General features: G+C 39.0%; 1 protein-coding gene across 4 annotated transcripts in view; it reads right to left on the reverse strand.

Moving 5' to 3' along the window:
- COL12A1 (collagen type XII alpha 1 chain) overlaps nucleotides 1-15434 on the reverse strand; it is a 145168-nt gene that overhangs the window by 70955 nt on the left and 58779 nt on the right. For all 4 annotated transcript variants that reach the window (XM_060205391.1, XM_060205393.1, XM_007516304.3 and 1 more), the window contains 11 exons: nucleotides 14580-14726; nucleotides 11473-11612; nucleotides 10476-10605; nucleotides 8389-8531; nucleotides 7976-8105; nucleotides 6487-6623; nucleotides 4758-4887; nucleotides 3469-3608; nucleotides 3199-3331; nucleotides 3067-3093; nucleotides 2304-2446 (listed from right to left, as the gene is read on the reverse strand). In XM_060205391.1, the coding sequence (XP_060061374.1) occupies nucleotides 2304-2446; nucleotides 3067-3093; nucleotides 3199-3331; nucleotides 3469-3608; nucleotides 4758-4887; nucleotides 6487-6623; nucleotides 7976-8105; nucleotides 8389-8531; nucleotides 10476-10605; nucleotides 11473-11612; nucleotides 14580-14726 (1400 nt within the window). The remainder of the gene's footprint in view (nucleotides 1-2303; nucleotides 2447-3066; nucleotides 3094-3198; nucleotides 3332-3468; nucleotides 3609-4757; nucleotides 4888-6486; nucleotides 6624-7975; nucleotides 8106-8388; nucleotides 8532-10475; nucleotides 10606-11472; nucleotides 11613-14579; nucleotides 14727-15434) is intronic.

The raw sequence follows: 15434 nt of genomic DNA on the forward strand, positions 1-15434 counted from the left end.
TTTTGTTAATTAATCCTTTCTTAAATAAAAAAATAAAGAAAAAAAAAGATGAAAAAAAAAAAAAAGAATAGGAACGTTTTCAAGGAAGGAGATGGGATATGGAGCTCTGCTGATGGGAATTGTGTGAAAATGTACCCCTCTTAGCCTATGGTCTTCTCAATATTTGTATTTTATAAATAAATAAAAATAATATATATATATCACATTTAGATGTGGCTTGTGCTAACCAAAACATAAGGTCTTCTTACACAAGTTCACTATTCCTAGTAAGTTACCTACTCTTTTTCATTACCATGTAGGTTACTAAACACTTTAATCACAAAAAAATAAAAATACAAATATCATCCCATCAAATTTGTCTTGACTTTATACAAATATCAGCTGACTACTATTTGGTATTTAGTTTATTACTGAAAATGTAGTAAACTAAAATAAACAAGTGTTCAATTCAAATGAAACTACCTAAGGCAACAACTAAGTAAATTCAAAAGATCAACTCAAAAGTCCCATTGGGAACTAGGACACATGATGTGACTAAATCCAGTCAAAGTCTAACATCAAACATCTAACCATTGCAACCTCTTTCACAGCTATGATCAGAACTCTGCAGGTCACATGACTGTAAATGAAACCTATCTTTCTAAGGTTTTGTAAGGAACTACTTACTATAGCCCATATAGTAAGTAAATATAGTAAAACACTGGACCACACTGGAAGAAGTATTTGCAGTAAATCAAAGTGTCGGCCTACCCACTTGAAAGTCATAGTGTTTCCTGAGCTTGGGTAGTGTGTACTGTTGTCTTCACTCATTTCACATTAGAAAAATGAGAGAAGGTCCACAGAAAGGACTTTATGAAGTAAGGGAGAACTCTAGATGGACTCCACTATCTTAAGGAATTTTCCATCTCCTCCCCCTTTTTGTAGTGTTTTGATCATGAATGGATGTTGGATTTTGTCAAAGGCTTTCTCTGCATCAAAAAAAAATATATATATATATGCATAACACCTGCTGGTCAACTGCTTCATCTTGCTATGGGTATACTTGACCTATTTCTCGAATTTAGACACAATTGAGTGTGTGTGTGTGTGTGTGTGTGTGTGTGTGTGTGTACCCATGCCTGTGAATAAGTGATGGAGAGTGACCTCAAATTAACAAAGTTTATCTCATGCTGGCAAGATGAAAGTTGCCTAGCTTTTCATTGTCCGGTGGTATGAGATGGGAAAGCATATCAATTAAAGGCAACATTTCTTTATACACTAAAAAAGGGGGGGAGAACTGAGAAGATTAAGGAGAATGAATGTTGAGTTGACGATCCTACTGTCTTTGTCAAGAACCTCCATTTGGAAAAATATGAAAATGATAAATAGCATAATGAGCTCTATGGGCAAACAAATCTGGAAAAAAAGAAAGAGAAAGAGAAAGAAAAAGTAGAAGGAAGAAAGGGGGGAGAAAAGAAAAAAAGAAATAGAGAGAGAGGGAGTTGGGCGGTAGTGCAGCGGGTTAAGCACATGTGGTACAAAGAGCAGGGACCCGTGTAACGATCCTGGGTTGAGCCCGCGACTCCCCATCAGCAAGGGAGTTGCTTCACAGGCGGTGAAGCAGGTCTGCAGGTGTCTGTCTGTCTTTCTCCCTATCACCTCTTCCCTCTTGATTTCTGACTGTCTCTATTAAATAAAGAGAGATCAGAATAAACATGTTAACTTTACATGGAAAATTAGCAAACATTCAGCACTCGATTATGCCACAGATAGAAATCTAAATACATTCAAAAAACCTATACTGTCATGGATAATCTCTTCCCAGTAACTTTTACAGGAAATATGAATGCCTCTAGGGACATGTCAGATGCTGTGAATTACCATGAAGAACACTCTTGACTCCACTGAGAATATTCACTAAGTCTCCATCAAGGATGGAGTCAACTAACTCTAACCAATACAGTCAATCTTGCACCTCCAAAAATAGTAAATATCACTAGATAAAGATTGGAGGCAAGGGCCAGGCAGTGGTGTACCTGGTTAAATGCTCACATTACAGTGCACAAGGACCTAGTTGAAGCCCCTGGTCCCCACCTGCAGGGGAGAAGCTTCACAAGTGTTGAAGCAGGGCGACAGATGTCTTTCTGTCCCTCTCCTTTTCTATCTCTCCCTCTCCCCTCTCAATTTTTCTCTGTCTCTATCCAGCAATAAACAAATATATTTAAAAATATATATTGGAGTCAAAAGTAGTTTGAAGAGAAAAGGATAGGATCTATCCAAGGTTCAAGGTTAACAAAATATATATATATATATATATATATTACCGTTTGTTCATTGCCTTCCCCTGTGGATGGCTGGTAAGTGATCCTGTATTTCTGCACACGACCACTGGCAGAGTCCCACTTGACGGTCAAGCTGTTAGACGTCGCATTGTACACCTGAAGGTTTCGTGGGCCGCTTTTTGGAGCTGAGTGAAGATTGTTGAATAGCAAGGTTAGAAGAGCAAAACAGTGCCACCACTCACTATGCAGTGTTTCCAAGGAAATCATATTTCTTGGTCTTGAAATAAATTTGAGGGAGTTGGGCAGTAGCACAACGGGTTAAGCGCACGTGGCGCGAAGCACATGGACCAGTTTAAGGATCCTGGTTCGAACCCCTGGCTCCCCACCTGCAGGGGAGTCCCTTCAGAAGTGGTGAAGCAGGTCTACAAGTGTCTACCTTTCTCTCCTCCTCTCTGTCTTCCCCTCCTCTCTCCATTTCTCTCTGTCCTAGCCAACAACGACCACAACAAGAATAACTACAATAATAAAACAACAAGGGCAACAAAAGGGAATAAATAAATATTAAAAAAAAGAAAATATTTTTAAAAAAAAGAAATTTGAGCCTATTATAAATGATAGTCACTGAATCTTCACCAACTTCACAAAGAGCGGCAAAGTCTTTCAAGATTTTATAAATTAAGAAGTCCCCATTAACCTATCACAATTCAAAATCAGAATGTCTGTTTGCAACTGATTTTGCAGTGTTTCGTACTCATTTGAGTTCATTCCAATATTTGATCATTTAGAAAGCTCAACTATTTCTTACCTAGTGTGGTTGAAGGTATCAGACGCACTAAAAAAAAAAAAAAAGATATGGATTAATATTACAACCAATGTTACAGCTTAATTTTCAGAAGTAAATTTTAAATAGCAGTGTCCCACTAGAAAGAAAACCCACATGTGCGTTCACTGCCAACCAGGTCATCACTTTCTGATTCATCAGGGTAGATGCCTGTCACAGAGACTTCATAGAGTGTGTTTGGGTTCAGGTTCTCAAACACCAAAGTGTTTTCATCTCCATTTAAGATGGTCTTGGAGAAAGAGGAAAAGGAAAAAAAAAATTAGCTCATCACACACATCATACAGTCAGAACAGTCAGCTGGCGTCATTTTTGAACAAGCTACTTCTCTAGCTTTGATGCTCTTGAAGAGTTCAAAGTTAATATTACCTCCATCTTGTCTGCACTCCCCAAGGGTGCCCAGGTTACTCTGTAAAGAGAGACGTCTGAAGCCCCATGATCCCAAGTTCCTCTGAAGCTGTCAGGTGTTACTTCAGAAATCCTCAGGTTGGTTGGGGCTGGTACAGGGCCTGTCATGAGAAAAGGCAGAAAGTTTCAAAATGTAGGGTGGAGGGTAGATAGCATAATGGTTATGCAAAGAGACTCTCATGCCTGAGGCTCCAAAGTCCCAGGTTCAATCCCCTGCACCACCATAAGCCAGAGCTGAGCAGTGCTCTGGTAAAAAAAAAAAAAAGAAAAAAGCAATCTCCAAGATTTATTTCCTATAATGAAATAATCTTCTCTTATTTGTGAACTTTTAATATTGTATTTGTTTTATTATATATATATTTTTCTTAATGAAAGAAAGATAGAGAGATAAGCAGGCAGGCAGACAGACACCAGAGCCTAGCTCAGCTCTAGCTTATGGTGATGCTGGATTTTGAACCTGAGATTTCAGAGCCTCAGACATGAAAATCTCTCTTCTACAACCATTATATTGTCTCTTCAGTCCTTATTTATGTATTTTTTATGAAGTGTAACAAAATGAACCAAGAAACTTGTGCCTACACAATACCACTGATAAGCCAATTTCCCTATTCAGTCTATTTAAAGATGAGGAGACAAGCAGAGAGAAAAAGAGACGTCAAAACACTACTCCACCAGCCATGCAGTTCACTTTGCTCTGGTCTCAGAGGTGGTGCAATGGATAAAGCATTGAACTCTAAAAAATGAGGACCTGAGAGGGTCGGGCGGTAGCACAGCGGGTTAAGCGTACATGGCGCGAAGAACAAGGACCCGCGTTAAGGATCCCAGTTCAAGCCCCCGGCTCCCCACCTGCAGGGGAGTCGCTTCACAGGCGGTGAAGCAGGTCTGCAGGTGTCCTTCTTTCTCCCTCTGTTTCCCCTCCTCTTTCCATTTCTCTCTGTCCTATCCAACAAGAACAACATCAGTAACAACAATAATAACTACAACAATAAAACAACAAGGGCAACAAAAGGGCAAATAAATAAATAAATATTTAAAAATTAATTAATTAAAAAGAATGAAGTCCTGAGTTCAGTCCCTGGCAGCGCATGTACCAGAGTGATGTCTGGTTGTTTCTCTCTCTCCTCCTATCTTTCTCATTAATAAATAAATAAAATCTTTTTTAAAAAACATTAAAAAGATATGAAATGGCCCAGTCAGTTTAGATACACATACACGCCCACAATGCTGTTTCCCAAGTATCAATAACTCACGGGTGGTTTCCTGAGCCGTCACTGGTGGAGACTCTCCCTCTTCGTACACGGCAGAGACGCTGACGGTGTAGAGGGTTTGTGAGGAGAGGTCTTTGAGAGGGGTGTTGGTCCGAGTCCTGTCCACCTCTATCTATAATAGAGCATTACAGTCAGTTTCAACAAAGAGTTGGCTTTGACATCTCTCTACTGTGCACTGGACCTCTTAGCACAAGAGCATTATTATCAAGGTACCTAGAACAAAGCATTGTTTTCTAACTGGCCCCAAGAAACCAGGAACTGAGGAAAATTAAAATATTTCCAAAGTGGAAAAATAAATAAATACAAGTGCTAGAAACCCTCTCTGAGACTAGTCTGATTAATGAAAACTGTTAACTCAGACATACTAATTTTCCACGGGCTTCCCCTTACACTGCTGCCTTACTTCTTTCAAAGATACGATTCTATCTATACGTTATCTCTTTTGTTCTATAAGAACATCGTGACATCCACTTGCCATTGTGCTTCTTTGGGAATGAACCCCAGAATGAAGTCAAATGCAGACATACATCAGCCTGTGTACAATCTCATGGTCCAAGGCCCAATACCAGTGACTGGGTGCTTAGAGAAACTATCTTTACCTTCCACCAAAGTCTCTCAGATTCAGGCAATAATGCCGCCCTCCCCAAGGAGATACAAATTTTAAACCCCCATGAACTATTTAAATGAGAAATATAAATTTGCTTCCACTTTGATTTTGGCTACCATGGAAATAGTTCTGCACTCTGACATCCTCTAAAGCAAACAAACAAAAACCTCCCAGTGCCAAAGGATACTTCACTACCAGTTATAATCATTCTTTCTCTCTGTCCTGCTCAACTGACCGGCCTTTCTGTTACCTGGTAAACCCCCTCTCCTTTCCTGTACCCCTTTTCCAAGTTTTTCAGAAACAGTATTGCATTATTTTAATAAGGTATAGAATATAGATCACGGTATATTGTATTTGAATGAGAAGGAAATACCACCCAAATTCCACACCTCTTTGTCTGTTAAGGAATGATAGTTTTGTGATGCATATCACAACAAAACATTTCTAAGCAAAATTCAAGACCATCCAAAGTACTATTAATGTTTAAAAAGTGCTTTACTGCTATAAAAACCTTTCAATACTACATATCACTGTGGTTTGTGCACCATACCCGCATGCCTGATGTCCCAGAGGTTCCAGGTTCAATCCTCAGCACCACCATAAGTCAGAACTGAGCAATGTTCTCATGGTCTTGCTCTTTCTCTGTCTCTCTTTGTCTTTCTTTTTAATTTTATCTGTAACTCTCTCTTTAAAAACAATCTAATAATATATTTTAAATGCTATTGTCGAGACTTGCTAAAATTGTTATTGCTGTCGTTAAGCCTTCAAGAAAAAAAAATATATGTCCAGGGAGTCTGGCAGTAGTGCAGTGGGTTAAGCACAGTGGGTTAAGCATGAAGTGCAAGGACCTGCGTAAGGATCCTGGTTTGAGCCCCTGGCTCCCCATCTGCAGGGGAGTCGCTTCACAGGCAGTGAAGCAGGTCTGCAGGTGTCTATCCTTCTCTCCCCATCTCTGTCTTCCCCTCCTCTCTCCATTTCTCTCTGTCCTATCCAACAATGATGATGACAACAACAACAATAATAACTTAAAACAACAAGGGCAACAAAACGGAATAAATAAATATTATATATATATACTCAGATCCATTCTCATCTCCAACATACCTCTTTGAACTCTTCTTCTGGTGTTTTGTAGCGAATAATGTATTTACGCACTTTCCCAACCACAGGGTCCCATAAGACATTCATGGTGCTGTGAGTCACATCTCTGAGTTTCAGATCACGAGGTCTGGGTAGAGGCACTAGAGAGACAGGCAACGTTAAGTCCAACTATGATTCTCAGCTACAAAGCGCCAAATTATTTCTCAGGTTGCCAGAAACACAAAATCCAGCAATTCCTCTTCTAGGTGTCTATCTTAAGAACACAATAACACTGATTGGAAAAAGGTACATGGCATATCTACATTCTTGGTACCAGTACTTACAATGTAGCCAAGATATGGACACAACCCAAGTGTCCAGTGACAGATGAGAGGATGAGAAAAAAGTTGTGGGATGACTACACAACGGAATGCTACTCAGCAATCAGAAGGGATGAGATTTTTGCCTTTTACCATAACATGGTTAGAGATAGAGGGGGAAAAGGAATCAGAAGAGAAGGCAAAATAAAAAAGGACCCTGCTTCCATAAGCTCATTTGCAAGTGCTTTTTCCCTGCATGTCTCTGTGCTTCCCTTCCCTCCACTGGTGTAGTTGAGCTCCAAATCCACGGCCACCCGAGTTGAGTCCCCAGTCTCCCCACCTGAGATTCCCCACATCCTACAAAACCATTGATCCAGACATGTCTAGCAAATTAAAGATGATTATTTGTCGTCAGTGGATTTATACTGCCTGGCCCTTGTGGTCTCCTCTGTCCCATTATGCCTTATCAAAGTCATTTTTCCACTTTAAAGCATCCTTGGAACTTCTTTTTTTAATATTTATTTATTTATTTCCTTTTGTTGCCCTTGTTGTTTTATTGTTGTAATTATTATTGTTGTTGATATTGATGTTGCTGTTGTTGGATAGGACAGAGAGAAATGGAGAGAGGAGGAAAAGACAGAGAGGGGGAGAAAAAGATAGACACCTAAAGACCTACTTCACTGCCTGTGAAGCGACTCCCCTGCAGGTGGGGAGCTGGGGACTTGAACCAGAATCCTTATGCCAGTTCTTGCACTTTGCGCCACCTGTGCTTAACCCGCTGCTGCTACCGCACAATTCGCAAATCCTTGCAACTTCTTTCTTTCTTTCTTTCTCTCTTTTTCTTTCTTTCTTTCTTCCTTTTTTCCTTTCGAGTGTTTCTCTTTCTCTATCCCTCTCTATCTCCTCTTTCCTTCTCAATTTCTCTCTGTTCTATCAAATAAAATAAATAAATCGTTTAAAAATAATTAATAATAATATGGATCCTGGAATCAAATTAAGTCGCTACCTTCAGTCTAGGAGTAATCTCAGTTCTCAAATTTGATGGCCATGAGTAATAACCCAGAAATACACACACACACACATACACACTCACACACACACAAAAAAAAAATTTCCATATTGTTGGGTAAAAGAAAGATCCTGATAAGCATTTACGATTACAGCATTAATGGAGAAGACAAGCAATGTCTTACAGGTGACTTCCCGGGCAGAGACGGGCTCACTAGTGAGGTCATGCAGGGCAGCCTGGACCGTGACCTTGTATTCTGTGTTGGGGAGGAGGTCAGTCAGCTGCACATCATTCACAGTTGGCCCCACATGCATCTGCAAAAGGACATTCCAATCAAACGTTTGCACTCACCGGGAGAGTCAGTGACAGCCTATCTATCACAACGAGGCTACAACACTCCTTTCATTGTTCATATCTCTGCCCTGCATCTCCTTTTCCATGCCCACTTTCTAAAATATGCCACAGACTACATTTTCTATGTTTTTGTTCAGACTGAGAAGTTATGAATTGGTTTATAAGAAACTACAATTGAATGAGGAATCTGAAAGGGTAAAAAACTCAAGAAGGCTTAGTGACAGGGGAATGAAGCCCGCCCACCTCTTTGGGTTTCGCAGGTTCTCTGGTGTTGACAGGTTCATACATCAAGCTGTAGCCAGTAGCTCCACCCACAGACTGCCACTGCACACGCATGGTGGTAGGACCAACGTCATAAATGTTCAGGCTCACCACAGGGACAGGCACTGTTGGGATGTAAAGACAGACATCAGTATAATCCCTGCCATACTACTCATTTTTAACTGCCATCTCCTACTTAATTACTGATGGTTATATATGCTAAATAGCAAATGGATGACTTTGAGCAACCAAGGGAAGCTAATACGATCCTTTCATCTCTTTTTAAAAATATTGCATTTCTTTATTGGATATTGACAGAGAGAAATCAAGTGGGGAGGGAAAGATAGAGAGGAAGAGAGAAAGAGAGATACCTGCAACACTGCTTCACCATTTGTGAAGCTTTCTCTCTGTAGGTGGGGACCAGAGGCTTGAACTCTGCTCCATGAGCATTGTAACAAGTGTCCTCTACCAGATATGCCACTGGCCAACCAGTACCTAGCCCTCCTTTCCTCTCTTCTCAAAAGCCTATTTTCATTATTCACTGTAGTGCAATACTCAGAACTGCATGTTACAACTATTTCCCACTTATTCTCAAATGGTATTTCAGTTAGTCTCTCTGGAAGTCAAGACAGATACCAACTTTCTGAGATTACAGTCTTTTATTCTGGAACATCTCTAAGTTAGGAGTGTGCATCCACCAATGATAGACTTTCATACCTAAGTAACCCACATGATATTTGATTCTATCTGTAATGTTTTGTTGTTGTTGTTGTTGTTTTTACCAGAGCACTACTCAGCTCTGGCTTATGGTGTATGGGGGGATTGAAACTGGAACTTTGGAGTCTCGTGCACCAAAGTCTTTTTGCATAACCATTATGCTATCTCCCCTGCCCTCCATCTACATTTTTAAATCAATGCAAAGTGAAGAATGCCACACACTAAAAAGTAGAACTTAATGGATGTATATAGACTTTCTGAAGACAAGCCTTTGACACAGAGTAAACGGTTTTCAGTCTTTTCATTTCTCCCCCAGATAGCTTCCTTTTATTTTATTCATTAAATGTAATGTTATAATGAACATATTAGGTTGATCCTGTCATTATGAAACACAAGATTTCCCACCTACTCTGGTTTAATTTTCTAAAGAGTATAAGAACAGAGATAAAGACCAAAGAAGAAAGTATATTCAGTTCTTGCCTTGGAGACAGTAATACACACATCTCCCTCTCATTAGTGACTTTCCTTCTCATTGGGCCTAAGAAATGGGAAAAGAGAAAAGTTTTCTCATATGGGTCTATGAATCCCAATCAAATTGGGAATGAGAAACATTCCAAGAGCTCCTCTCAAAGGTTAAGCCATTGACGCTTCCCTAGTAAAAGTCTGAGACCAGAAGAGAAAAAAGCAAGAGACTTCACTGCCAAGAGGTAGTTCTGCCATTGGCAGAACTGAAATAGCCAGATTCTGTACAGCTCCTCTTCCTAATCTTCATCCACCCTCTTAACTATGATGGTGGATGCGGTTAGCCATCAACAAGCATATACAGAGGTGAACCCATACTGCTGGAAACTTAAAATTCTGTAAACCTATGTTAAATTACTGACGAAAAACCATTTTAATAATAATAAAGGTTCTGTCGCCTCTAATTTATGTAGAACTGTGACTGCCCATTCCACCAGTGGAGACCCATGATGTCAGATACAGCACATAAGAATAGAAAGCCACCAACACCTTGCAGAGCACCTGCACAAAGAAGTCCCTTAGAGGATGGATGCTGAATGAATAGTACATAAAGCAATGAGTCTCAAGACTTTTTCTTTTTTTTTTTCAAGTTGCAAAAATTTTTTTTTAATTAAAATCCCATTTAACAATACAACCCCCACTATGTCATTCATCATCTTTCATGGACCTGTATTCTCCCCACCCACCCACCCACCCCAGAGTCTTTTACTTTGGTGTAATATTCCAATTCCATTTCAGGTCTCAAGACTTTCAATAAACCTCTGTATGCTGTTGTTTTTTCTCTTTAAAAAAATCCAGTGAGAATATATAGTTTTTTTAGTCTGACTTACAGGTTTTCTCTGTGCCCTTTAGAGGCTCACTGTATTCATCTTCGACCACTGAATACACATTAACGACATACTCAGTTTCAGGCTTCAGATCTTTCAGAACTGTGCTAGTTTCCATTCGACTCACATAAAACTGAGGAGAAGGAGAATAAAAAAAGATGACAGCTTATGTTATAATCACTTCCCTCATTTCTACCATAATTACAAATAGTTGACTACAACAAACTTAGAAATTACGACAGATGACCTCACCAATGAACCCTAGAAGCCCACCTCTCCAGAGCCCTGCTCCACTAAGGAAAGGTAGAAACAGGCTGGGAGTGTGGTTCAACCTGCCAGTGTCCATGTCCAGTGAAGAAGCAATTACAGAAGTGAGACCTTCCACTTTCTGCACCCCATACTGATCCTGGGTCCATGCTCCCAGAAGGATAAAGAGTAAGAAAGCGTCCAATAGAAAGGATGGGATACAGAACTCTGGTGGTGGGAATTGTGTGGAATTGTGCCCCTCTTATCCTACAGTCTTCTCAATCATGATTAACTCAATATAAATAAATAAATAAATATTTTGTGTCAATAAAGCCATTATCCTTAGTGTGGGTAAATTACAAGATTACAATGAGATCATGGACAATGCTCATGATTTAGTCTCTCAGTTGTTATTTCCTTATTTATAAAAATGAGTAGAGAAAATGAGGTCATCTTTAATGTTCCTTCCAACTCTCTCATTCTAGCATAAATTCATGAATATATCACACATCCTCTATTTCAATCTTAATTTAGAAGTCATGTTGTTATTCTACAATTCCTAGAAACTGTTTGAATTTAGATGAACTAAAGCCCAGATAAAAGTGCTTTCCTAGCAAGAACTAGAAAGCACCAGTGTTGACTCCGGCTTGCCTCCTACATTTCCTGTGGTCCTCCATCAACATTTTTCTCAAAGCCCTAATGCGGAAGACTCAAGTTCAACATCATAAAGAAATGGGTTAAGTTGTTGACTCACTTCTTGACGTTTCCCTCCAGAAACTGGGTAATATTCCACTTTGTATCTGTCCACACTGTCAGAAGGAGGTGTCCAGCTCACTCTAAAAGAACGATGAGTTCGCTCAGAAATGACCAGATTAGATGGAGCTTCCAAGTCGCCTACACATGGAAATAAAGCATTTTTTTTTTCCATTATGGTAGCAAGGTGATAAAACTGTAAATTACACAGAAACAGCAGCATCCTCCATATTCTGAAGTTTTACACACCTTCTTTCACAAACCAATAGCTATAGTGAATCAGTATTGCCCATAAAAATCTCTGTCTCAAGAAATTCCAAACTGAGCTCACTGTCTTCTATGAAAACTAGATCTCCCTCTTCCTAATGGCACCATCAGTTTACTAGTCACCTAGATTCAAAAGCCTCTGAATTATCCTTGAGAATTTCCTTCTCCCTCTAACCTTGCACATTTTACCAATATAAGGGTCTGGGTCTCTACACTCAGCTTCTCCAGTGTCTCTCTGACTACCAAGACCATACAAGGTGACTATCCTTATTACCATGTTGATTGCTTCTGGCCATGTCATCTCTCCCTAAGTCAAAAATGAGGGCAGAACTGGTTTCTCACTTATATTTAGTTTCCCTACACGGTCTCATTCCATAACAAAAGAAGCTAATCAATTTCTCAAGAAAGAGGGAAAAATTAAGTAGGTATTTTAAAACTGAAGGATACTAAATGTTGTCCCCTCATTGCCTGTCATTGTGTTCACTGTGGGTTAATTACTAGTGAAAAAGGCTAGTACAAAATTATTTGGAATAAGTATCAGTGAAAATAGAGACATTAAACTCAATATGACCATTAGAAAGATGTCCCAAATAATTATTGAAAGAAAATGAATCCAATGACTCTATAAGCATGGCAAATCATTCTCAGATAATTCAATTTTCTTTGTAAGCCAAAGCTGGAGAAAGAAATTTCCATTCTTAGTATCCTAACCTTTATTGTACTTGGGTCATAATCAAGCCTACAAAATTATCAAGCAATTTTACTGTCTGGGAATCTAGAATGAATGCAACTATTACATAGTTGAATAAAAAAAGGGGGAAACAGATAAAAGATGTTTTCGTCCTCATTCAAAGTTCTCTTCAACTAAATAAAACTACAAGTCTCTTAACTTGTCCAGAGCCAGAAGGCTACAAATTCAGGCTTACTGGATGGTTTATTTCTCCATGGAAAAGGTCGATCTGTTGCTTAAAATCTAAAAATCTGTAAAAGTTTGGAGAGAGAAATTCAAGAAAGAGCATTCAAATAAATGCATCTCCAGTATACAAAGCACAGGAAACATCTGAACATAAACTCATCTCCACTTTTCCTAAACCAAAATAAATTAATAAAAGGCCATTTTTACCATAAACTACAATTTAATTGAAAAGAAAAGTTTGTCATATAATACGTACCATAATCCTCACCGTTAATTTTCAATTAAAAGCATTCAACACAAAAAAATTAATTTAAAAATTCTTTAAAGCATTCAAAACTAGCACTTACTGTTTTGTATATAGTTTCCATGGATAATTCTAATTTTATGCCAACCTTTGTCAGTAAAGCTAAGTTCTATAATCTTACTTCTAAATCATAACTTCTTGTCAGTAGATTTTTTTCAAAGTCCTCTATAATAATGTTCAACCATTTAACTCTGAGAAATTAATTTGTCTTCTCTAAATTCCAATTTTTTTTCCACCGGTAAAGAGAGATATGTTTTCTTCTTTTATTTTTATTTGACAGGATAGACAGAACTTGAGAGAGGAGTGGGGGGAGAGAGATGGAGAGAGACAAAGAGACGCCTATAGCATCTGCTTTACCACTTTTAAAGCTTCCCCTCTGTGGGTGGGAAGTAAGGGAATCAAACACAGGTCCTTTTCCATGGTCAAATGTATGCTTAACCAGATGTAGCACCACTCAACCCCGGATGATATGTTTTCCAGAACTCTAAACACTAAAAAGGTAATTTCTCATTATATTTAGGAGTTTGGTAACTTCATACCAAAAGACTAAATTTGATCATCAATAATACTTGAAGCAAAGTAAATTGAATGCAAGGTCCCACTTACATTACAAATCCAATGGAATGGTACCAAACTTTAGATAACAAATATAGAAATAACCACTTAATAGCACACAGTAATTATATAAACAGATGGTGCTTTACAAGAGACTAGATACACAGACCACGAAAGAAAGCAAGTCTTTCTCTTCCCCAGCCCCATTTCCACATACATATGTACTGACACATATCAACTAAATGCATCTCCAAATAAAGTAGAAATCAACTCCAGTTTGATGTTCTCAGGAAGAAAAAAATCATGGGCCAAGCTAATGATTCTGAGCTACGGAAAGTTTTGTCCACTACAAACTTTTGGCAAAAAGAAAAAATATAGATAGATAGACAGATAGATAGACAGATATAGAGAGAGGTATCACAGCATCAAAGTTTCCTTCAATGTGGTAAGGGCTGGGCTCAAACGTAGGTCATGCCAACCCAAGATTTTCTTTTTTATTTTTATTTTTTCCCTTTTCTTGCCCTTGTTGTTATTATTGTTGTTGTAATTACTGTCGTAGTTGTTGGATAAGACAGAAAGAAATGGAGAGAAGAGGGGAAAACAGAGAGAGGAGAGAAAGATAAGACACCTGCAGACCTGCTTCACCGCCTGTGAAGCTACTCCCCTGCTGGTGGGGAGCCAGGGGCTCGAACCGAGATCCTTAGGCCAGTCCTAAAGATCCTTTGGCGCTTTGCACCACCTGTGTTTAACCCACTGCGCCAAATCCCAAGATTTTCTTTTTTTAACATGAGTCACTGCTGAAGTTCAATGCCTATGCACTCCACTGCTCCAAATGACCTTTTTTTTTTTTCATTTAGAAGGATTATGAGAGGCAGAGAGAGGAGAGACGCCACAGCACTACTACACCACTTATGAAATTTCCCTCCTGCAGGCACTCCCTTAAAGTGGCCATCATAATAACATGCGTGCTTTACCAGGTGAGCCACTGTCCATTCCACATTCTGAAGCATAAACTGGCCCAAAATAACAGCGGGGCTGAGGGGGGAAACCTCTGGGATGAGCTTACCTGGACCTTTGACACTGTTACACAAATTAATAGTGAGGTCATCCACAATCCTAGACAGGGACTCAAAGTCTGCCACATTGTAAGCATGGGTATCATCAGGGTCTGTTGCAATCATCTTTAATTCAGTTTCATCAGCATTTTTGATACCTTGAAAGAAAAGAATATAAACAAATTAAGACCTTTACTCAGAAAAAGTCAATGAAGTAATTTTTAATGAATTACTCGTACATAGCTAGAACATATGCACAACTCTCCTTAATACTAAAATGACTATTTGTCTATAATATAAAACAAACAAAATAGTAGAAACAAATTAAAATAATATATGCCAAAAACTACTCTGAATTGGTTTCTGCAAATGGTTTCAGCACTAATTTCTCAGCAAAAAGCATCTCTGTGCTGCTTTTTCTAGCAAGTAAAACAGTGGTGCCCTGGTGTCTCTTCTCTTTCTCTCTCTCTCTCTCTCTCTCTCTCTCTCTCTCTCCCTATAGCTCTCTTATTAAAAATAAACAAAGTAAGACCCTTGCCCCACTAAGAAAAGGTAGAAACAGGATGGGAGTATGGGTTGACCAGCCAATGACCATGTCCAGTGGAGAAACAATTACAGAAGCCAGACCTTTACTTTCTATACCCCATAATGACCCTAGGTTCATGCTCCCAGAGGGATAAAGAACAGGAAAGCTTCCAATGGAGGGGATGGGGTGTGGAACTCTAGTGGTGGGAATTGTGTGGAATGGTACCCCCTCTTATCCTAGGGTCTTGTCACTCATTACTAACTCAACAAAAAGTAATTATCTTTAAAATTCCCTTATTTTCCTGATACATCGGTACCATTACTGCCTTCATCTATTAGTA

Source organism: Erinaceus europaeus, chromosome 13, assembly GCF_950295315.1.
Source record: "Erinaceus europaeus chromosome 13, mEriEur2.1, whole genome shotgun sequence".
Lineage (NCBI taxonomy): Eukaryota > Metazoa > Chordata > Mammalia > Eulipotyphla > Erinaceidae > Erinaceus > Erinaceus europaeus.